The sequence below is a fragment of the Crinia signifera genome, chromosome 2 (assembly GCF_055691185.1).
Source record: "Crinia signifera chromosome 2, ASM5569118v1, whole genome shotgun sequence".
Taxonomy (NCBI): Eukaryota; Metazoa; Chordata; class Amphibia; order Anura; family Myobatrachidae; genus Crinia; species Crinia signifera.
Window position 1 is genome coordinate 267,527,577 of NC_139218.1, and position 20,176 is coordinate 267,547,752.

The 20,176-nt window shown below is 39.0% G+C and overlaps 1 protein-coding gene across 3 annotated transcripts in view; it reads left to right on the plus strand.

Annotated features, from left to right (window-relative positions):
• The window catches only part of LOC146057392 (gamma-aminobutyric acid receptor subunit gamma-3), a 487,036-nt gene that overhangs the window by 286,518 nt on the left and 180,342 nt on the right, over window positions 1–20,176 (plus strand). For all 3 annotated transcript variants that reach the window (XM_083168580.1, XM_083168579.1, XM_083168581.1), the window contains one exon: window positions 2,356–2,576. In XM_083168580.1, the coding sequence (XP_083024706.1) occupies window positions 2,356–2,576 (221 nt within the window). The remainder of the gene's footprint in view (window positions 1–2,355; window positions 2,577–20,176) is intronic.

Genomic DNA, 20,176 nt, shown 5'->3' on the forward strand with positions numbered 1-20,176 from the left:
TTACTGTACTAAGATATGAGTGACAATTTGTACCAGCCAATTAGAGTATGCCTACAGCTGATTTGCTGATAGCAAATTATTTATCTTATAAGGCAATTGGCGGAATGACAGAGGCTGTGAAATTGCAGCGTATTACAAGTTGTCACAAATCACTGATTTTCTACCAATTTTGGTCTGTGTTAACTAGGGGAACTGGTACTCCATACTAGGTAAGTATACTGTGGGGTTCATAGCATTAAGGCTCTCCCCACAACCCCAATAGGTGTGGGGTAATCCATTTTTTTTAAATAAAAGAATAATTGTGATTTTTTTTTCTTAATTGGTTGGACATGGCAATAACAACTGTTATGCCCCATTCTAATGAGAACCATAATTTTCAACATGTCCTGGAATCCAGGGCCCACTGGCATATGCAAACTATTTGTAAAAAAACAAAAAAATAGTGAAAAATTCTGTAATTGAATACAATTTGACAGTGCATCTCCTTTAGGACCTTATTCTGGTTGAATCGCAAGGCTTTGAATTTTGCAGCCTTGTGAGTCTACCAGGCGCCACCCACTGCCCGCAGTGCTGGCCACCCCGCCCCTTGCATACCGCGATCTCCCCGTACGGCTGCGAATGGATGATTTGCATAATAATCCTTTCACAGCCAGGGCAAAATCATTTGATGGTCAGCGACCGTCGAATTATTTCTCCAGTGCTTATGGTGTCTTTGATCTGCGAGCACTCTGTGCGAGTACAGGGTGGGCAGCTGACATTGTTTTCATAAGAACGCCCATGAAGTGCTGGGCATTCGCATGGGGGAATTCCCCAGTCCTCCACCCCATGCATGAAGTGCTGTGCATGTACAGTCGTGAAGAATAGGACCACTGTGTGAACATGCGGGGGTCTGACTAAACCAGAATAAGGTCCTTTATCCAGTTAAGTACTTAACTATGTTCCAAAGGGTACCTGTAAAATTAAAAAAAAAACTGTGCTCTGTGAGGAGCTCAGATACAATATATTACCCTCACTGTGATTGGTTAGAATACACTGCTTTTAGTGCAACCAGTCCTAGCTGACATATTGGCTAGTGGTGGTAGCAGTAATTTCAAGTGAAGGGGACAACTTGTTCTGATAATTTTTATGCTGCCAACTTAATGTTGATTACACTTGTGTTAGTGGGGATATGCTTTTTTATTAGTAGTATATTTTTTGTCTTTTAAAACATTCTTCCTAGCCAGATAGCTGCAAGTGGATCCATTTTAACCCCTTCCCGACATTTGACGTACATTTACGTCATGGCCTTGAATTGTCACCGCGTCTACAGACGCGGTGACAGAGGGACGATGTCTGCTGTCCCTGACAGCAGACATCCTCCCTCATTGCCCAGGGGGGGCAGCGATGCCCCCCGTCATGGGCGATCGCTGCGATTGGCTGTTCAAACGTGAACAGCCAAAAACAGCGTTTAATGTGTAATGTGTAAAATTTAGACTCTGCTGCCCCCTAGTGTCCAAAAAAATTAAAGGAGGTTGAAATAATGATTTCATAATAAAGTTTAGATATGGTCTATGTTAGTTATTAACTATTTTGAGTGGTATGATTATTTGTCTCACAAGCAGAAAATTTGACATTTTGCAAATAGCAAAATGTTCAATTTTTTTACGACATTTTGGTATTTTTCACAACAAAAAAAAACTGTATCGACCAAAATTTACCATTAATTTAAAGTACAATGTGTCACGGGAAAACAATCTCAAAATCACTGGGATAAGTAAAAGCAAAAAAAGTTATCCCCACTTAAGTGATACATGTCAGATTTGAAAAAAAGGCCTCTGTCAGGAAGGCAAAAAGAGGCTGCGTCGGGAAGGGGTTAAAAGTCAAAGACGACAATACTGTTTGGGCAATTCTTTAAGCACTTCCAGCAATTATGAATTGTGGCCTATTATGTCGGGAAATTTGAACATTTTATGATTCGAAAATGTCACTTGCGGGAGTGCAGTTTTTACAATACATTTATGTCAATTATGCTGCTATCACCAGAAAATTTGCACAAAAGCATGACTTTTGCAAATTACATAAAGGTTAATTTGTTTAGGAAGAGGAAGCATTATTTTCTTTTAACCAAAGAATTTAAAATATACAATTAATGTTTTGTCTGCCCATCATCAAAGGAAAAAAAACAACTCTTTGCCTAAAGTAGGACTGTATATTTAATATTACCATATAATTTTAGTAATATTGTATGGTTGTGCTTTTTGTGCTTTTGCTTGGGGCGTCGCGCATGGGATGATTACAATTGTTTACAGTATCACAGTTTTGTGTTTGTTTTTATAAATGATCCAATTAATACCGGATGTTTTCTTTTTTTAACAGGAATACCAAATAGACATATTTTTTGCTCAAACGTGGATTGACAATCGTCTCAGGTTTAATAGCACTATGAAGATTCTTACCCTCAACAGCAATATGGTTGGCTTAATCTGGATTCCAGATACAATATTTAGGAACTCTAAAACAGCAGAAGCCCATTGGATTACAACTCCCAATCAACTTCTCCGAATTTGGAATGATGGGAAAATTTTGTACACATTAAGGTAAGTGGTATTATTTGCTGTTGCCTTTTTTTCTCTTAATTTATGTCTTTCTCTGTATAATTTTTCACTGCAATAATGAGAGAAAATGTAAATATATGCATAACATTACACCACATTAGTAATAGTAGCATAGATATAACTGCTAGAAAAAAAAAATCTATTATAAGGAATAATATGACCTCTTAAAAGTAATCTTGGATTTTCATGATATGGAAGAAACTTAACTGACCTTAAAATAATTAATTTAAATTTGGAACATATGCTAAAAGTCTTAAACTACAGTATATGATTAAACATCTTATCATCTGATATGTGACCTTGTGCATGTATGCAGTTTACCACTTACTTATTTAAACCTGAAATAAAGACTCAGAGACTTAGGTTTGGCAGAAAGTGTTAGCTGTATTTATTATTAAAGCACTTAATTAATTTGATTATAATTAATTAAATAATGGTGGCCAAGAAAGAACGGCTAATTATTTAAGCTCCACTGAAAACTGACCTATTCATTCAAACATTACCCTAACAAAATGCGGTATCCGCTCAGCCTTCTACATCGACTGCTTACCCGTCTAGGTGGTGTCGCTGACTCCGAGCGGGGTATAAAGCGAAGGCCGTTAGTCAATGAAGGTGAGCTCACCGAAAAACTACTATATACATGAATCATCATTTAATGAAGACCTAAATCAATTAACCTGCCATTCTTTCCTGTCAAACAGCCAACGCAATTAAGCACCCACCCACCGTTAAATGAAAAAAGGGGAGGGAGGCGGGAAACTCAGGATAAAGAGGAAGACTTGTCCTTTTTCTGCAACTAATATCCCCAGCTAACTTTGCCATCCCCTGCATCCTTATTGGATGCCGAGTCACATGATTCCTTAAAGTTCACACAGTCTTGTGAACTACATGCCAATTGCAGTCATTCCGTTATTCATTTGTTTAAAAGAGTGTCAAAAATGTATTTTAATATGAACTATTAACCTTTTGAGTGGTATGCCCAGAAGTTTTCCGGTTTCAGCTGTGCTGCCGCAGCAGGCTGTCCCGGAAATTTCAGGCCATACTACCAATATACAGGTGTGTGCCAGTGTTACCTGCAGCTGTGCACCACTGGCACATCACCTCTTGGTGTACCTCCCCAGTGGTTGCTCCCCCCACCCCTCCGCTCTGGCAACCATACGCCGGAGCTCCCCTGCCGCTGCCCCAGCCGCCATTCACTGCATTGTGCATGCACTGGTGGCAGGCCCTGCTCAGGAAAGTTTGAGCACCGAGTCCCCCCGAGCCACCCTGAACATCCTCAAGCCTGGTCACTGCTGTGAATGGTGGAGGCAGAGGAACTCCGGCGTACAATCACCGGATCGGAGGGGTGGGCGGGGGGAGGGCCAGGAGGGATGTGGAGGGGGGAATGGTTTGCCCTGTCTGTGATATCTCTGGGGCAGGAAAAAAAACCCTGGGACTGAAGGTATGTCCTGCCCCAGAAAAACCCACCAATCAAGGGGTTTAATATGTTTTTCCACTTCACAAGTATTTTGAATGGGATACTGTAGCATAGCTTTTAAATTGTGATCATATTGGGTTCTGTGTATTGATACTGTAATACCAAAATAATCCTTGCACGTACTGTAGGTACTGTATACTGTAAATACTGTATAACATAATGTCGATAATGCATTCAGAAAATTTTAAATGGCTTACTTATATAGTTTATTGATACTGAAGGCAGGACACAAATCCCTCCCTACGAAATAAAAAAAAAACTCGGTAATTGTTTAGTTTCACGGCGCAGCATGGCCGGCCGCTACTTCCGGGTTCGGCGCTCAAAAAACTATCTAAAATAAAGTCCATGCCAATGTGAATTGGTTCATACCCCCACTATCCACGTTGGCATTGAGTTGATTTTAGATAGCGTGGTGATCATAGCGAGCCACCTAGCCTGTAGCGTGGGCTAGCAAAGCGAGCCCTGCAAGGGGACACAGACGCTGCTGCGATTGAGACGCTGCCGCCGTGAAACTAAACAAGTACCAAAATCTCTAGTGTTTGCCAAATCCTCTATTACACTGTATGTTTTCCAGTTCTCCTCATGGGCTCAAGTGACAATATTTTAGTCAGTTATGAGTACATCTGTGTCCCAGCTAGTAGATGTAGAAACAATGGGGAGATGTACAGTATCATGCTTTGAAGATAGACAAAGTGGAGAAAGTTAAAGTACTGTACCAACCAATGTACTTTTTTCATTTCACTGGCTGTGCTAAAAAATTGACAGAAACGTATTGGTTGGAACATAATCATGACTTGATACATCCCTCCGTTATTTGAGAGTATTTTTCTTAGATAAACCACCACATGAGTACTGTAATACTGTTTGATTTGTTTCAGTTGATTATATACAAAGTATTAACCTTACAAGCCCTACATTTGTAAACTAAACTTTGCCACAAGGGAATTCTCTGTAAAATTATGTATATCCAGTGCTTAAAGTGGCCCCAGAGTGTTGGTGGAACTCATTTCCCATGCCACGGACCCCCCCTCCCCCCAATTAGGTGGATCCCCGGGTACTGCCAGGGTTTTCGGCATCCCATACAAACTACAAAATTTGTGCCATACCTCTGATACTTTATAAAGGGACAGTGATCTCAAAATAGTACTTAACACAGTAGCACAATCATATTCACATTACACCACATGTAGTGACCATGATTCATGTTACAGCACAAAGTAGTGCCCCTTATATATGTTATGACACATGTGTCTCTTTTACATGTATGCACACAGTAATATCCCTTGCACATAATGCCTACAGTAGTATTGCTTATACACATAATGCCCACAGCAGTAGTACTCCTAGAAAAAATGTCCACAGTGAGTGCCCATTTCATATATCTGACATATGACACATATCTGTCCCTTTCAGTCCAGCTACATCTCCTCTCATCCTTACCTCAGCAGTGGTGACAACATGACATCACATAAGTCATGCCAGAAAAGGAAGCTGCTGGGACTGGCTTTTCTGTTGGAATTATTGTCCAGGGCTGTGGTGGAGGTGGAACTGAGTTCCCCCTACCATTACAGGTGCTGGAACTCAGTTCCACAGAGTTCCCCCTCACTTTAACCCCTGTGTATAGCACATAGCATCAAACCAACATTTAGAAAAGAGTGTGCTATTCATTAAAGTCATTATCTTTCAGACACAATACAGTACAACAAATGAAAACTAATTAGTTATTCATAGAAAAACCGACAAATCATTATGGTCATTAAAACATATTATCTCTAATTCCTGCAATTTAGAAAACTTTACAAATTATTTCTGGAACAGTTTCACATTGTCACCTCTGCCATCTCTTTTCACGTGCTCTATTCTGCAAAGCCTAAGCAACTCTGGATTTTATATGTAGCAAAATGTATAACTAATTAACACAAAGAGACAGTGAGATTAATGGCAGACACCTCTTGCGGTTAGGTACTTATAAGTGGCTTAATATCTTTGCATTATATAATCTCATTTTGATGGATGGGATGAAACTATTGGATTCCTAAGTGAGTGCATTGCTCTGAATTTTGTATGTGTTCAAATAAACGTACAATTAATTTAATCTCAAAAGTTGCAGATTGTGATAAATTTCAGACATTCAAAAATGTAGAAAAAAAGGAGAATGACTGACTATGCAGTACTGGTGCTGGACATCATTGTCAAAAGTAATATATATATATATATATATATATATATATATATATATATTAATGCATAATAATAACATTGGAAGGCTCACACTTAATGATTGGACATATTCAGATGGAGAGAACATTTTTATCAGTGCAAAATGTTGGACCTATGAAGTAGTATCTTTGCTGCTCCTTTCATCTATGTATAGTGTAAAGCTTTAATAGTGTATATATAATTGATCTAGAACCTAGGAGGTCTATAACAAAAATGGGAAATGGAGATTGTTATATGCAGCAATCCTTAACCAGGCTTTTAGGTTTATTAAGGAACAGTGATAAGAGAGGTTAATACACAGCAATAGTATGCAAAAAATAAAAATGAATTTCAAGATTGGTTAGATCATTTTTATTTTTTGCATACTATTGCATCCAATCAGTCCTAATTAGCACTGCCCATCCCCTCTTTTTGTCTTTTTGTTCCATTCATCTGCACAGGACTAACTACCCTGTCCTAGGGCAGCAGCTCAGGAACTCAACTCAGGTCAGGCGCACCTGACCCCGAGTCACCTAGTGTGATCCGGGTTCACCCTTTTCTACATTGTAATACACAGCAATGTTATCCCCATAAAGAGATGGTGATATCAGCTGTTACAGTGGTAGCAGGTACAGTTGTCTCACCTCTGAGTTTCTACAGAAGGTGCTGCATGTCCATATCTGGGTAAAGGTGCCTGGCTGGAGTCACTGTAAGGATATAGGAGGCAGAGCACTCTTCTCCCAAAAGAAGTATAAGGTGAAAATAAACCAAAGCTGAATTGATAAGAAAGATCTTTATTGAATTGGATATAAAAGAACAACATACTTATTTCTTGATTAGTTGTATATAAAAGAAAAACAGATTTTTTGATAAACTGCAATCCAAATTAAAAATATAATAAACTTAGTTTGCAATGCTAAACATGTCATACTCAAAATAAGAAAACTACACAAAGGGCAGTTTTCAATGAGAATTTTGACGATGTGCAGCGAATCCTGTTTAGGATTCGCTGCACAAGCGCCACTGCCCGCCACGTTCCGGAGCCTCGCCGGCTCCAGTATTCAACGAGTCAGGGGCTCACTGCCTCTGACTGGCGAATTTTAACTCCTGCGGCGATGCCGCAGGGAGCCTAAAGACGGCGGCAGGCAGGGAGATGGAAGTCTCCCTGCTGCCCCAGAACTTTTGTGGGGGGGAGGTGGGCTCCCCAGGAGCCAGGCAACAGGGGACCGGGTATTCACTACACCCGATCGTGCATATGTAATGATCGGGTGCAGTGAATATATGAATATCTAATGAGCGGCTCGGCTCCCGGCCCCCTGCTGGCTGCTCTGTGTAAAAAAAAATATATATACAGTATATATATTTTTTTGAAATTAAAAATATATTCATGTGCTTGCAGCACATGAATAAAAATAGCATGCCCCTCCTCAGAATAAAATTCCTGATTGTTTTACACCAAATGTAAAAAACAAAACACTTTATTTTACATTCCACTTCACCATAAAAAGATAGCGATTGATACTCGGTGAATCATGGCGATAAAAACCTTGAAATGTATTCGCCATTTGGTCATTGATTAGGGTGATTCACCGTTTTAGTCAAAAAAATTGCCTTACAGCACGAAAATAGCACAAAATCGCCATAAAACATGGCGAATCAGCCTCATTGAATACTGCCCTAAGTCCTTACTAGCGCTGAGAACCACTGCATTTAGAAATCTTCACCACTAACTAGTCAAAACAGCCAGTATTAGAAACTATTACATTTAACTTGAGATTAGTCTCTATAGAAAATAATGGAACAACATGGTTCTCTGTTGACAGATTGTTGGTTTTCACTGCTGCTTTATAAACAGGAACTGGATAAGTTTCGTAATTGATTCCACTAACTTTACCAATTGCATTTCTGCCAATACATTGATTATAAAACATGCCTCTTATTCTTAGGTGGTAATCTTAAATTCGGTGTAAACACATTTATTATTAAATCAAATAAACCATAGTCAGTACATTAGATGTAAAGTTCTCCAATGTCCCGACTCCCTCTCACAGATGTTACAGTACCTGTTATTTGTTTCAATGGAGTAGATGTATAAAGCAATGATAAGGGAGAAGTGATAACGTGCCTGCTAATTTATCACTTGCCAAACCCAGCCTGTTACTTAACAGCCAGGAGCTGATTGGCCATTGATAAAATACCAGGCACTTTATCACTTCTCCCCTATTACTGCTTCATATATATACCCCTATGTGAGAGATGTAGGAAACCTGAAGAGGGCAAATTTAGAAGTTGCACATGTACAGTACAGTAGGAGAGGCAAATAGGATAAAGGGAGTGAAAGGTGTGGTAAAACCATGAAGTACTGTATACACCCTTCTGTATGCTGACCAGCCCCTCTCAGACTGGTTGGGACTCATTCTGAAGCAGTGCAGTATTCCTCTTGATCACCAATCCGGCACTCATCTGAGCATCTATTCTCCCCCAGCTTGAGAGGAGGGCCTGGGCTAAACTTGTTAGCCAGGTGACAATGCATGCTGCTAAAGTACCTATTGCAGAGTGCGGGTGACCTGTGGGTGAAACAAAACACTGCCATATTCTTCAATTACCAGGCACTCACTGCATGTATGATAGTAATCGTGAACCCACCTTTTTCTCTGCTGCGTGCATAAGAGACACTACTATGCAGTGTAATTTAAATAAGGACACAAACACAAAAAGGTGGTATATCAGCGCTAAACCCCACAAAACAATGTCCCTCAAATATATATCCTTTTGATGTGGACCATATACACTGCTGCATACGTGTATATGGTCCCCAACTACACACGTGAAACTGGACTGCATGTCAAACATATTACATAATGACTGTTTGACATGTATTTGAGACATATAGGGGGAAATTTAATAGGATGAGAGATTCAGAAAGTGACAGATTTGGTAAGAAATCTCAATTTTTTTAAAAGCAGCAATCATTTACACTGCAAAACGAGTTTGATTTTGAAGTGTAAATGATTGCCGCTTTAAAAAACTAAAGATTTCTTACCAAATCTCTCACTTTCTGAATCACTCATCCTATTAAAAGTCACCCATTGTTGTACCGCTTGCATTTGCCTGTATGTCTTATCATGATTTCCCTGATATCCTTTCTCATATATTATGAATGACTGCATTTAAATTATTGTCAATGCATGAAAACAAATGACACCATGCTATTCCTAAGTGTCTTTATTAAAATTCATCCTAATAATAATTGCTAAGCAAAAATATTTTTTTAAGTTGATAGTTCTTGATTATTGTTCTTCCATACCCTACCACCCATTGTCTTCTGTAAGACCCACCCTTCTCACTGTCACATATCATATCATGGCAGTATCACTAATAACACTAGCTCAGACTTCAATAAAAGATACAGATGGAGGGTCTCTCAGTCAAAGCTGGGAATCGCCAGACGAGAGGTGCGCCATCTGATGGGGATGCATGAGCATCTCACATGCTCGTGCGTCCCTGTCATTCGGTCGTGGGGAGCGGAATCCCTGCCCATCTCTGCTTCAGGGATACAGGCAGGGTCGGGGGGGTGCGGGGGGCTGCGGGCAGCGATGGGGGAGCGAGCGGGGAGGTTGTGGAGGGTGGCAGAGGACCCGTCAGAATGGGGCACGAGAGCATCTTGTGCACACGTGACCCCTTCCGGTGGATGTCGGCGATGGTGGCGGCCGAATGGCAATTCAATCGCCAGGAGCAGCTCTGCGGGAGCTGCTCCATCTGTATTTAAGGGGGGACATGCTTAACATGTACAAATATATCAGGGGCCAATATAAGGAACTGAAAGGTGCCCTCTTTACTGTAAGAAAGGACTCTGGGACACGTGGGAATGAGATACGATTGGAGGAAAAAAGATTTCGTTCCCTTAGGAGGAAACAATAACAGGAACACAATAAATACATCTCAAATAAGGTTGGACAAACATCTATTGGTTAAAAACATACAGGTGTACAAACAATAATCATAATCTGTCTTTAAAGATATAAGCATAAACTACGTATAACAAGTGATGAAGCTAATAGATCATACTCGCTAAAGGTTAAACTCGATGGACGCAAGTCTTTATTCAGCCTTAACTACTATGTAACAATGTACAGAAGGTTATATCAAAATACATGAAATTACTTTACAGTGGTTGCTATAAAAAAGCTTAAAGTGATGTTTAGTAATGTAAATATTTTTTAAATAAATAGCTAAAACAGGCAAAGATAAAAAACAAATTAGAAACATATTTTTATGCGACTTTCACCCCATGCAATTTGTCAACTTAAAATGTACACATGTTTACATTAAAGCCCCATACACACTAAGCGATGGGCTAGTGATAACAATATTAAGCATACACACTAAGATAACATACAGATGTAGCGCCTGTCAGCTTTGCTCGGCACCTGCCAGAACCTCCCCTATAGCGAGCTCCAGCGGACAGGGGCTACATTGACCTGGGACATGCGTGCATCTCACGCGCATGCGTGTCCCAATCCTCAGTGGCATTGGAAGTGCCATCCACCCCGTCTCCGCTTCAGGGAGATGGGCAGGGTTAGGGGGCAGGGCGGCGAGGGGGGCCAGTGGTGGCGGCAGGGAAGGAGGCAAGCGTCTCGTGCATGCGTGACCCCTGGTGGGAGCTGGCGGCTGGATGAAGAAGGCTCCATCTGTACACACTAGATGAGAAAGCAATACTAAAAGCAACAGAACATTGTGTCAAAAGAGTTAGGAAAAACACAAGGAAAAGGAAGCCAGTGTGGTTTGCGAAAGAAGTAGCAAGTATTGTGAAAGCAAAAAAGTTGGCCTTTAAGAAATTTAAGCAGACACAGAATAATGAGGACAAAGAGGTGTATCTTGTTAGACAGAAGGAGGCTAAGAAGGTAATCAGATGTGCAAAAGCACAGGCTGATGAGAAAATGGCCCCGTCAGTGGGTAAAGGTGGGAAAACATTTTTTTGTAGGTATATAAGTGAAAGGAAAAAGACTATTAAGACTAAAGACAGAGAGTGGAAGTCTTCTTCAAGGGAACAATGTAATAGCAGATCATATTAATAATTATTTCTGCTCATTAGTCACTGCTGAAAGAGAGAGGAAGGGGCCACAGTTAAGTTGCAAGTATGGTCAGAAAAATGAGGGAGAAACAAATACATTTACAGAGGAGAAAGTCCTAACAGAACTCTCAAAACTGAAAGTGGATAAATCAATGGGGCCATATGGGATACATCCAAGGATACTAAAAGAGCTTCAAGGGGAGCTGGTAAAACCAATAACAGAATTATTCAACCAGTCACTAGCTACTGGAGTAATCACAGAGAACTGGAAAACAGCAAATGGAGTCCCACTGCACAAAAGTGGAAGCAAGGAAGACGTAAGCAACTATCAAACAGTGATCCTTATATCAGTAGTAGGGAAATTGATGGAAACACTCTTAAAACAAAGAGTTGTAGAATATCTCAAAACCAGCAATTTACAGGGTCCGAAACAGCATGGATTTACTGAGGGAAGATCATATCAAACAAATCTTATTGACTTTTTTGACTGGGTGACTAAAGTAATAGATCAAGGTGCAGCTGTACATGTAGATTATCTAGACTTTAGAATGGCTTTTGACACTGTCCCACATCGCAGACTGTTAAATAAACTTGAAAGTTTGGGATTGGATTCTAATATGGTTGAATGGATAAGATCTTGGTTGCAGGACAGAAAACAGAGAGTTATAGGAAATGGAGCACAGTCATAGGAGGTAATGGTTACCAGTGGAGTAACCCAGAGATCTGTACTTGGACCAGTGCTTTTTAATATTTTTATTGGTGATATTGCAAATGGAATTGAGGATAAAATGTGCCTTTTTGCAGATGACACAAAGGTATGCAATAGGGTAGACACACCAGGAGGGGTAAAACAAATGATTGATGATCTAAGTAGATTAGAGGAATGGTCAAGAGCATGGCAATTACAGTATAATGCCCAAAAAAATGCAAAATCATGCACTTGGGTCTCAAAAAATCCAAAGAATAAATATAGTATAAATGGCACTAACAGAAACTACTGAGGAAGAGAGTGATCTAGGTGTCACTATTGCTGGGGAGTTAAAGGCAGGTAGGCAATGTAACAAAGCAATGAAGAAGGCAAGTCAGATGCTTGGTTGCATAGGGAGAGGTATCAGCAGTAGAAAGAAAGAAGTAATAATGACACTGTATAGGTCATTGGTACGAACTCATCTAGAGTACTGTGTTCAGTTCTGAAAGCCATATCTCTAAAAGGATATAAATACATTAGAGACTGTACAAAGAAGAGCAACTAAAATGGTGCATGGCCTACATCACAAAACGTACCAGGAAAGACTAAAATATCTTAATATGTATACTTTGGAGTGGAGAAGGGAAAGGGGCGACATGATAGAAACTTTCAAATATATTGAGGGTTTGAACAAGGTACAGATGGGAGACATTCTTCACAGGAAGAGGAGCAGCAGAACACGAGGACATGCACTGAAACTAGAGGGAGGAAGATTGAGGTAACATGTTTAAAAAGGGGGCAGACTAGATGGGCCATGTGGTTCTTATCTGACGTCAAATTCTATGTTTCTATGCCAAATTCTAAGTAAAAGATATCCCTCAGAATGGCCCTTAATATACTTGCAACACAAAGGTAAATGTTTAATTTGCATGCCATTCCAGTACCTATACAAAAGTATAAACTGTCTGCCTCAAGGTGCTGTGGGTATGAGATATACTTTATTTAAATTACATTATGGGGATGAGTGGTTCACATAGGCATTGTAACTACATATAGTACAAAGCTGAAGTTTGAGCATTTCTGATCAAATTTATAAATGTTTCAAAATAACTTATGTAGTGTTTAGGATTTATGCTGTCATTTCAGTTCATCTTTGGTAGTGACTTGCAGTTCGTTATATCACACAAATAAATCATTCCTGTTACTGTAAGCTTAGTCTTCATTTGCTCCCCTTCCTTTTGTTCTAATGATGGATTTTTTTCATTAATATAATAAATGTGCCTCAGAAAGTCTGTGTGCTGGAGTCTGCTTTTTCTACAATGTGCTGTACTTGTACTTTTTACTTCAAGGTAATGTCTTGGAGCACGACTCTAATGATTAGATGCAAGTACATAGCTACATTATGGACAGGCACAAGCCGAGAGAGGCGCTGTTGCCTTCTCCATTTGATTTTGTTACAAGCCTGGCGGCTACTTCCCTGCAGATGGAGGTCGGAACTGACTCCTGTTCTTCGTATTGCAGCTCCTGCAGTGAGCGATTGATGTCAGAATGTCATGACATCTATCCCATAGTACAGAATGCAAGCAGCTTCTGATGGTGGCAGGTGCAGGGGAGGGGCTTCAGTTAAGTATAGGGCTCTGTATGTTTTGCATAATGTTTACTTGCCATTTATTTGGGCATTTTTTTAAGGGACACTACTATTGTGGGCATTATATGTATATGGGGCACTACTACTGTGAGCTCTAAACATTATATATATATGGGGCACTACTACTGTGTGTATTTTGTGTAAGGGGCATTTCTACTATGGGCATAATGTGTAAGGGGCACTACTGTGGGCATTATATCTATAATGGAGGTGTTGTATACAAGCAGCACTACTGTGTGGCATTATGTTTATAATACAGTGTATAATATGTGTAAAAGAGGCACTACTACAGTGGACATTATGGGCCTGATTCTGGTTCACTTGCAAAAGAAAATTCTCTCTATGGAAAAAACCATGTGCACTACAGTTGGGGTAGATGTGCAGAGAGAGCGTTAGATATGGGTGTTATTTTGTTTCTGTGCCGAGTAAATACTGGCTGCTTTATTTTTACATTGCAATTTAGATATCAGTTTGAAGTACAAGCCCCACCCAAATCTAACTCTCTCTGCACATCTTACATCTGCCCCACCTGCAGTGCACATGGTTTTGTCCATTAGAGAGATAATTTGCTTTTGCAAGTGAACCAGAATCAGGCCCAATGTGTATAAATAACACTACTGTAGGCATGTTTAAGCAGCACTACTACTGTCAGCATATTTGTATGAGCGGCACTACTGCTGTGGGTATTATGTGTAATGGGCACTACCATTATGGGCATTATGTGTAAGCACTAGTATTGTGGGCATTGTGTGTATAAGGGCACTACTTTGGTCATTGTGTATAAGGGGCACTACTATGTGATGCAATGTGACAAAGGGGCACTACTGTGTGTTATAAAGTGAATAAGGCACACTACTACAGTATTTTGTATAATATCAATACGGGATACTATGTGCTAATGTGAATAAAATAACTTACTGTGTGATATAATTTGAATTGGGTATACATTTGGGTATACATTTGGCTTTTTTATGGCACAGACTGTTCTTATATATTGTATTGGCGGGCACAAAGTATAGTTTTCAGGGCTGCACCAAACACCCTAGCACTGATCCTCACTATATTGCTGCTCATGAGGTTAGCATACAACTCTCAGAGCCAAGCATATGATATTATGATGATATTGCAACTACTTTCTTAAATGTGTTTACATGAAGATTTCATCAGTGTTCAGCTGCTGAAAAGTTAGATATGAAAAAATAAGAAGCTAAGGGTATGTGTATTGCAAGAGATTCTGCTAGTAGTTCCCACCATTAAAGTTAAGATTTTTAACTGTATTTCTTAACGTCATCAAACAAAAGCATGAACAGATCTCACTGATCTGAGCATGTTTTGTACAATTAGCACCTTGTATTAAAAATCGCAATACAAGGTGCAAGTTTCATACAAAAAAATAGCATTTTCGCAGGTTATTACATTTGTGAGTTTCGGGACAAACTGTCACCTTTGGTGTGAGTTTGTTGTCACACACAAAAAATGTAGCAAAAACAGTACATCATGAAGTACTGAAAAAACTAAACTTTAAAATGCATAAAATAATAAAAATTTGATATATGAAGGCAACTAGAACAAGAGCCATGGTAAATTTTCAGGCAATCTGAAGCTACTAATCAACACAACAAACATTACCTACTGTAACTGATTTACACATACACACACAAACACACACACACACACACACACACACCAAGGCACAGCCAGAACCCCTCCCCCTTCTAGAAATACACTTCTTTCTACAGCAGTTATTCCTTTTATGCCCCATAGTAGTGCCCTAATTGTATGCCTCATAGTATTGCTCTAGTTCCTTTTGTGAACTATAGCGGTGTCCTAGTTGATGTTATGCCTCATAGTAGTTGGCTAGTTCACATTATAGCACAAAGTGGCCAATTCGTTCTATGTCACATTGCAGTGCCCCAAGTTAAAATATCATTTTGTGCAGCCAGTACATATTCCACACAGTATGAAATTCACATTATGCCATACAGTCGTTAAAGGGCAATTCCAGGATTCTGGTATACGAATTTATAACCTGGGTACAGTTAAGTCAGGTTCCAGTAATGCATTGCATGACTAATGCAAATTGTAATATGCAAATACATTTATGTGAAGTTGTGTTATAATTTTAGAGACTGTTGCATGATTAGTTCGGAGTTCTACAATTATTTTTAAATGTTATAATTAACAGCACTGGACCCTTCACTTCTAATGTCTGAAACACACTGATTAGTTCATAGAATACTGAGAACCTCAAGTTAGTTATTATTATTATTATAATTTTATTTATAAGGCGCCACAAGTGTTTCGCAGCGCCGTACAAAGGAACAATACAGGGAGACAAAGCTTGGCATAACATTGAATAAATAACAAAAATACAGTACAAATAAAGAGCGCCACAGATCAATACACATTACAGCTTAAATGTAAGTAGTGAGGACTCAATCAACATACAACTAGAGGCTAGATGCCAATGATGGAGATGAGTATGCGGACAAAGATGGTCACTGAGTGTTGGAGTATAGGAGAGCTGTGAGTGAAATGTGAAGAGAAGTGGGCTTTGACAACAGGAGGGAAGAGGGCCCTGCTCAGAGGAGCTTACAATCTAGTAGGAAGGGGAGACAGACAGATTGCAAGAGGTGCACGCGAGTGGGTGTTAGTTGTTACATACAGTACACTGTATTTACATGATACCAAATGTACATACGATATAATAATATTCTAGAATTTTAATACGATATGTACTTTTTTTTAAACAATAGATTCAATTGCAATGCCAGTAGAGTGATGTTAAAACTCTATACAGTTAGTGAGTCTGCTGGAAAATGCTTACAGTATGCCAATGTTTAACTTCATTAAATAGATAATCCTCTGAAATTGTAGTGTATCCAGGGAGCTATGTGAATGCAGGCTGCGATAAAATGAAGGTTTACTGTGCACAAGCTAAAATCATATTATATTGAATAAATATTAAAATCTTGGAAGAACATTAAAATCCATATAGGCAGATGGTTGACCATCAAACTGGTGTAAAACCTCTGTTGGCTCCTTCTCAAGTCTGACATTAATTATTTGGTAACAGCCTTTATTTAGCATAATACTAGCTGCTAATCTTTATGTTACTTATACACAATCTGTATACACAAAATCATTTGGATTAAAATGTAAAAGCTTCACATAAACAATATGAAACTGAAAAGATAACATTTTCCTACAAAGATTTGAATTCTTAGGCAAAGATGGTATGTAATTGCTCAAGCCATATGGGACTAATATGTGAAGCTTAAGGACTCTATATAACAAAGTCCAGTGAATCGACTTATTCCAGAATGTTTTGTAAGGGATAATACCACTGAACACTTTTTAAGTAAATAGAGCAATGCTTTTCTTTAAAACCACCGTATAAATATATAATGTAATAAATGCATTTAATTTGGAGCCTTCAAACATTATTTTCATGCTATTATAAAGTACAAAATGATTCAATTTACCTAGCAGTAAGCATTTACCTAGCATATATATTTGAATTGTGGGAGGAAACCGGAGTGCACAGTTGAAGCCCATGCAAAACATATTGGAGAAAGTACAAACTCCACACAGTTAGGGCCATGGCGGTAAACCCATGACCTTAGTGCTGAGAGGCAGTAATGCTAAACATTACACAATCCATACTGCACACACACTATACACATATGCATAACATTGTAAACTTTGGCCTAGCATGATATTTTGTTATGAGAAGGGTCTATTCATAGAGCAGAGAAAAGCTTTGCTTTGTTGAAAATATGGCTTTTTTTTATTTGTTCTATTTAGAGAGCAGATTTCCCTGGAGAAGTCCCTGACTGTTTCAGTGACATCTCCACTCCGTGCGTGAATTTGACCACCATACTTTAGTATCGTTAAAGAATGGAAAGCTCAGATTTCCACATCTCTGATTCAGATTCCCCATCTCAGGAAGGCAAAGATGGGGATAGTCACGTCACTTGGAAGGGTGTGGTATATTAGCCCGACAGTTGGGATTCCACAGCGTTGGAAGCGCAATGAAGCCCCTTGCGGGCTCACTGCGCTCACCATGCTGCGGGCACGCTCGCCACCTATTTTGTTCTCCCTCTGTGGGGGTCGTGGACCCCCACGAGAGAGCAGTCGGGATTCCGATGTCGGAGGAATGACTGTCGGAATCCCGACTGTCGGGGAGCCGCCCTGCACCCACTTGGCTGTTTTCTGTTGATCCGACAGCTGAAATATAATTTTCCGGCTTTAAAGTGTCAGAAAGTACGCAGATCGTTGAAAATGGCCATGGATTTTACAAAAATGGCTGCGAATTAGACATTCCGTTGTCATTTCTGACAAAACAGATCTGCCTTTTTAAGAAGTAGGATCTGACACCTTTCAATGCTGTTGTTAACGGCAGCATTACATAAGTGAGTGCCAATATTTCCCCTTTTGGGAAATATCGGCACAGATTGAAGACCCTGATAATCTGCCCTGAAAAGGTAGGGACATTTAATTGTTTCCCTGCTCTCTTCCAAGACACTGTCACTTGCTCTGCCCACTTTAAACTTCATCAACCACTACAGCATTCCCTGAGGCCAGAGCATTGACAGAAGATGAGAAGATCACAAGAGACCTGGATACCGGATTGTTTCACCATGAAGATAAATATATGAATGTCTATATACTGTCACAAAGCTATAGTATTATGTCATACCAATGGGATATGTGGTGAATAGTTATATTTCATTAATGCATATGTACATGAATAAACCTCAAAATATAAAAAGCATTGTTTTGCACATTCCTTATTTAATATTTTATACTTTTATATTTGAAAATGTAATATTTGATTATGATTTTCCTTGACCACAAGTCTACATCAGTGAATCAATGTTAATATTAAAGCTCTTAAAGGCAACAGATCATACTGTAACATTGGTTTCATGGTTTAAAAAATGTCTTGGATCACAGCACCCTTAAGACAAAGGTTATTTTATTACTCATCAAAAAATATTACATTAAGTAGATTTTTCTTAACTGCCACCCTTAGGTTCAATCACGTGGTTGTGGACATGTGTTTACTTCTGTTTGTCCACATATTTTATGTCTGGCAGCCACCAGCATTGATTTTGCCTATCAAATTATCTCTACAATGGATGTTGAATCAACAACCAATGGTGCCCCTACAAGTGTCCTTGGCACCCCAGAATGCCATGTTTTGGTATCACTGGATTGAACATTTTTTAAATATTTAATTGCAATATATTCAAAGAGAAGTGCTTTCTTTCCTGCCTAAAATCATGATTGCAAGTGTAAACATATATGGATTTAATGCTTTTAGTGTTCAAGGACTTTATGATTTCCATTTACAGTAAGATACACGTTATTAGTTTCATGCTATGTGCTTTCTACTTAGAATTTGTATGATTTATTGCAAGCAATAACAATATAAATGTATCACCTGGATAGATAATATATACATATATATCCTCTGTAAATGTTTTAATTGCTTAATGATTTAATGAACAGTAATATATTGCCTTATGTACATTAATTCCTTGTACTGAAAAGTAATTTTTTGAATTTCTTCTATCTGATCATAAAACACATAGCAGATATTTTGAAAAATGTATTCCCTATACACTTCCATCAGTACTACCAGTTTGTTTTATAGTATTACTCTTTATTTATCTGGGCCATGTTTCCTACTGTGTTATTACAGTATACAACTGTGATAGAAGCAAATCACAGCATAAAGAATGAACATATATTTTTGATACATTTAGTCCAGTAATCTATTGGGATAACATTTTAACAAAATGTAATGTTTAATTACAATGTAAAATCAAATATGGTATGCCAGTAGAATATGTAATTATTTTATTTATAATAACGTGCATTAAAAACAGAGATAACATCCATTGCACATTGTCTGTAGAAATGGGTAGGTGTAAACAATAACTCATAATGAGATATGGTGAAAGAAATGGGAATTGTGTTACTAATGCAATGTATGCAATGAGATTTATATTTGGCTGGTATGTGTTCAAACTGAAATCTAAATTGCAGTGTAAAAAATAAAGCAGCAAGTATTTACAATAAATGTAACCAAAATAACTCACACAAATCTACCTCTGCACATGTCACATTTTGCCCAACTGCAGTGCACATGATTTTGCCTATGTGAGAAAGATGTTTAAATTTCTGATCAACTCTGAATCAGGCCCTTAATTCAGACACATCAGGTGCCGGGGGGGAGTTAGGCTGCAGGAAAAGTTATGGTGCAGGAGGGCTCAGTTAGGCTGTGGAAGGGCTCAGTTAGGCTGCAAGAGGGCCCAGTTAGTCCACAGAGTAGAGACAGGTTTCTAAGAGGAGTTGGGCTACGGGAGGCTTAGGTGCTGTGGGGGATGGGAGAGTTAGGCTGTGAGAAGGCTCAGGTAGGCTGCCGAAGGGGTTGGTTAGGCTGTGGAAGGTTAGGGTTTTAAGCGGTGGTGAGAAGGAAAGCCAC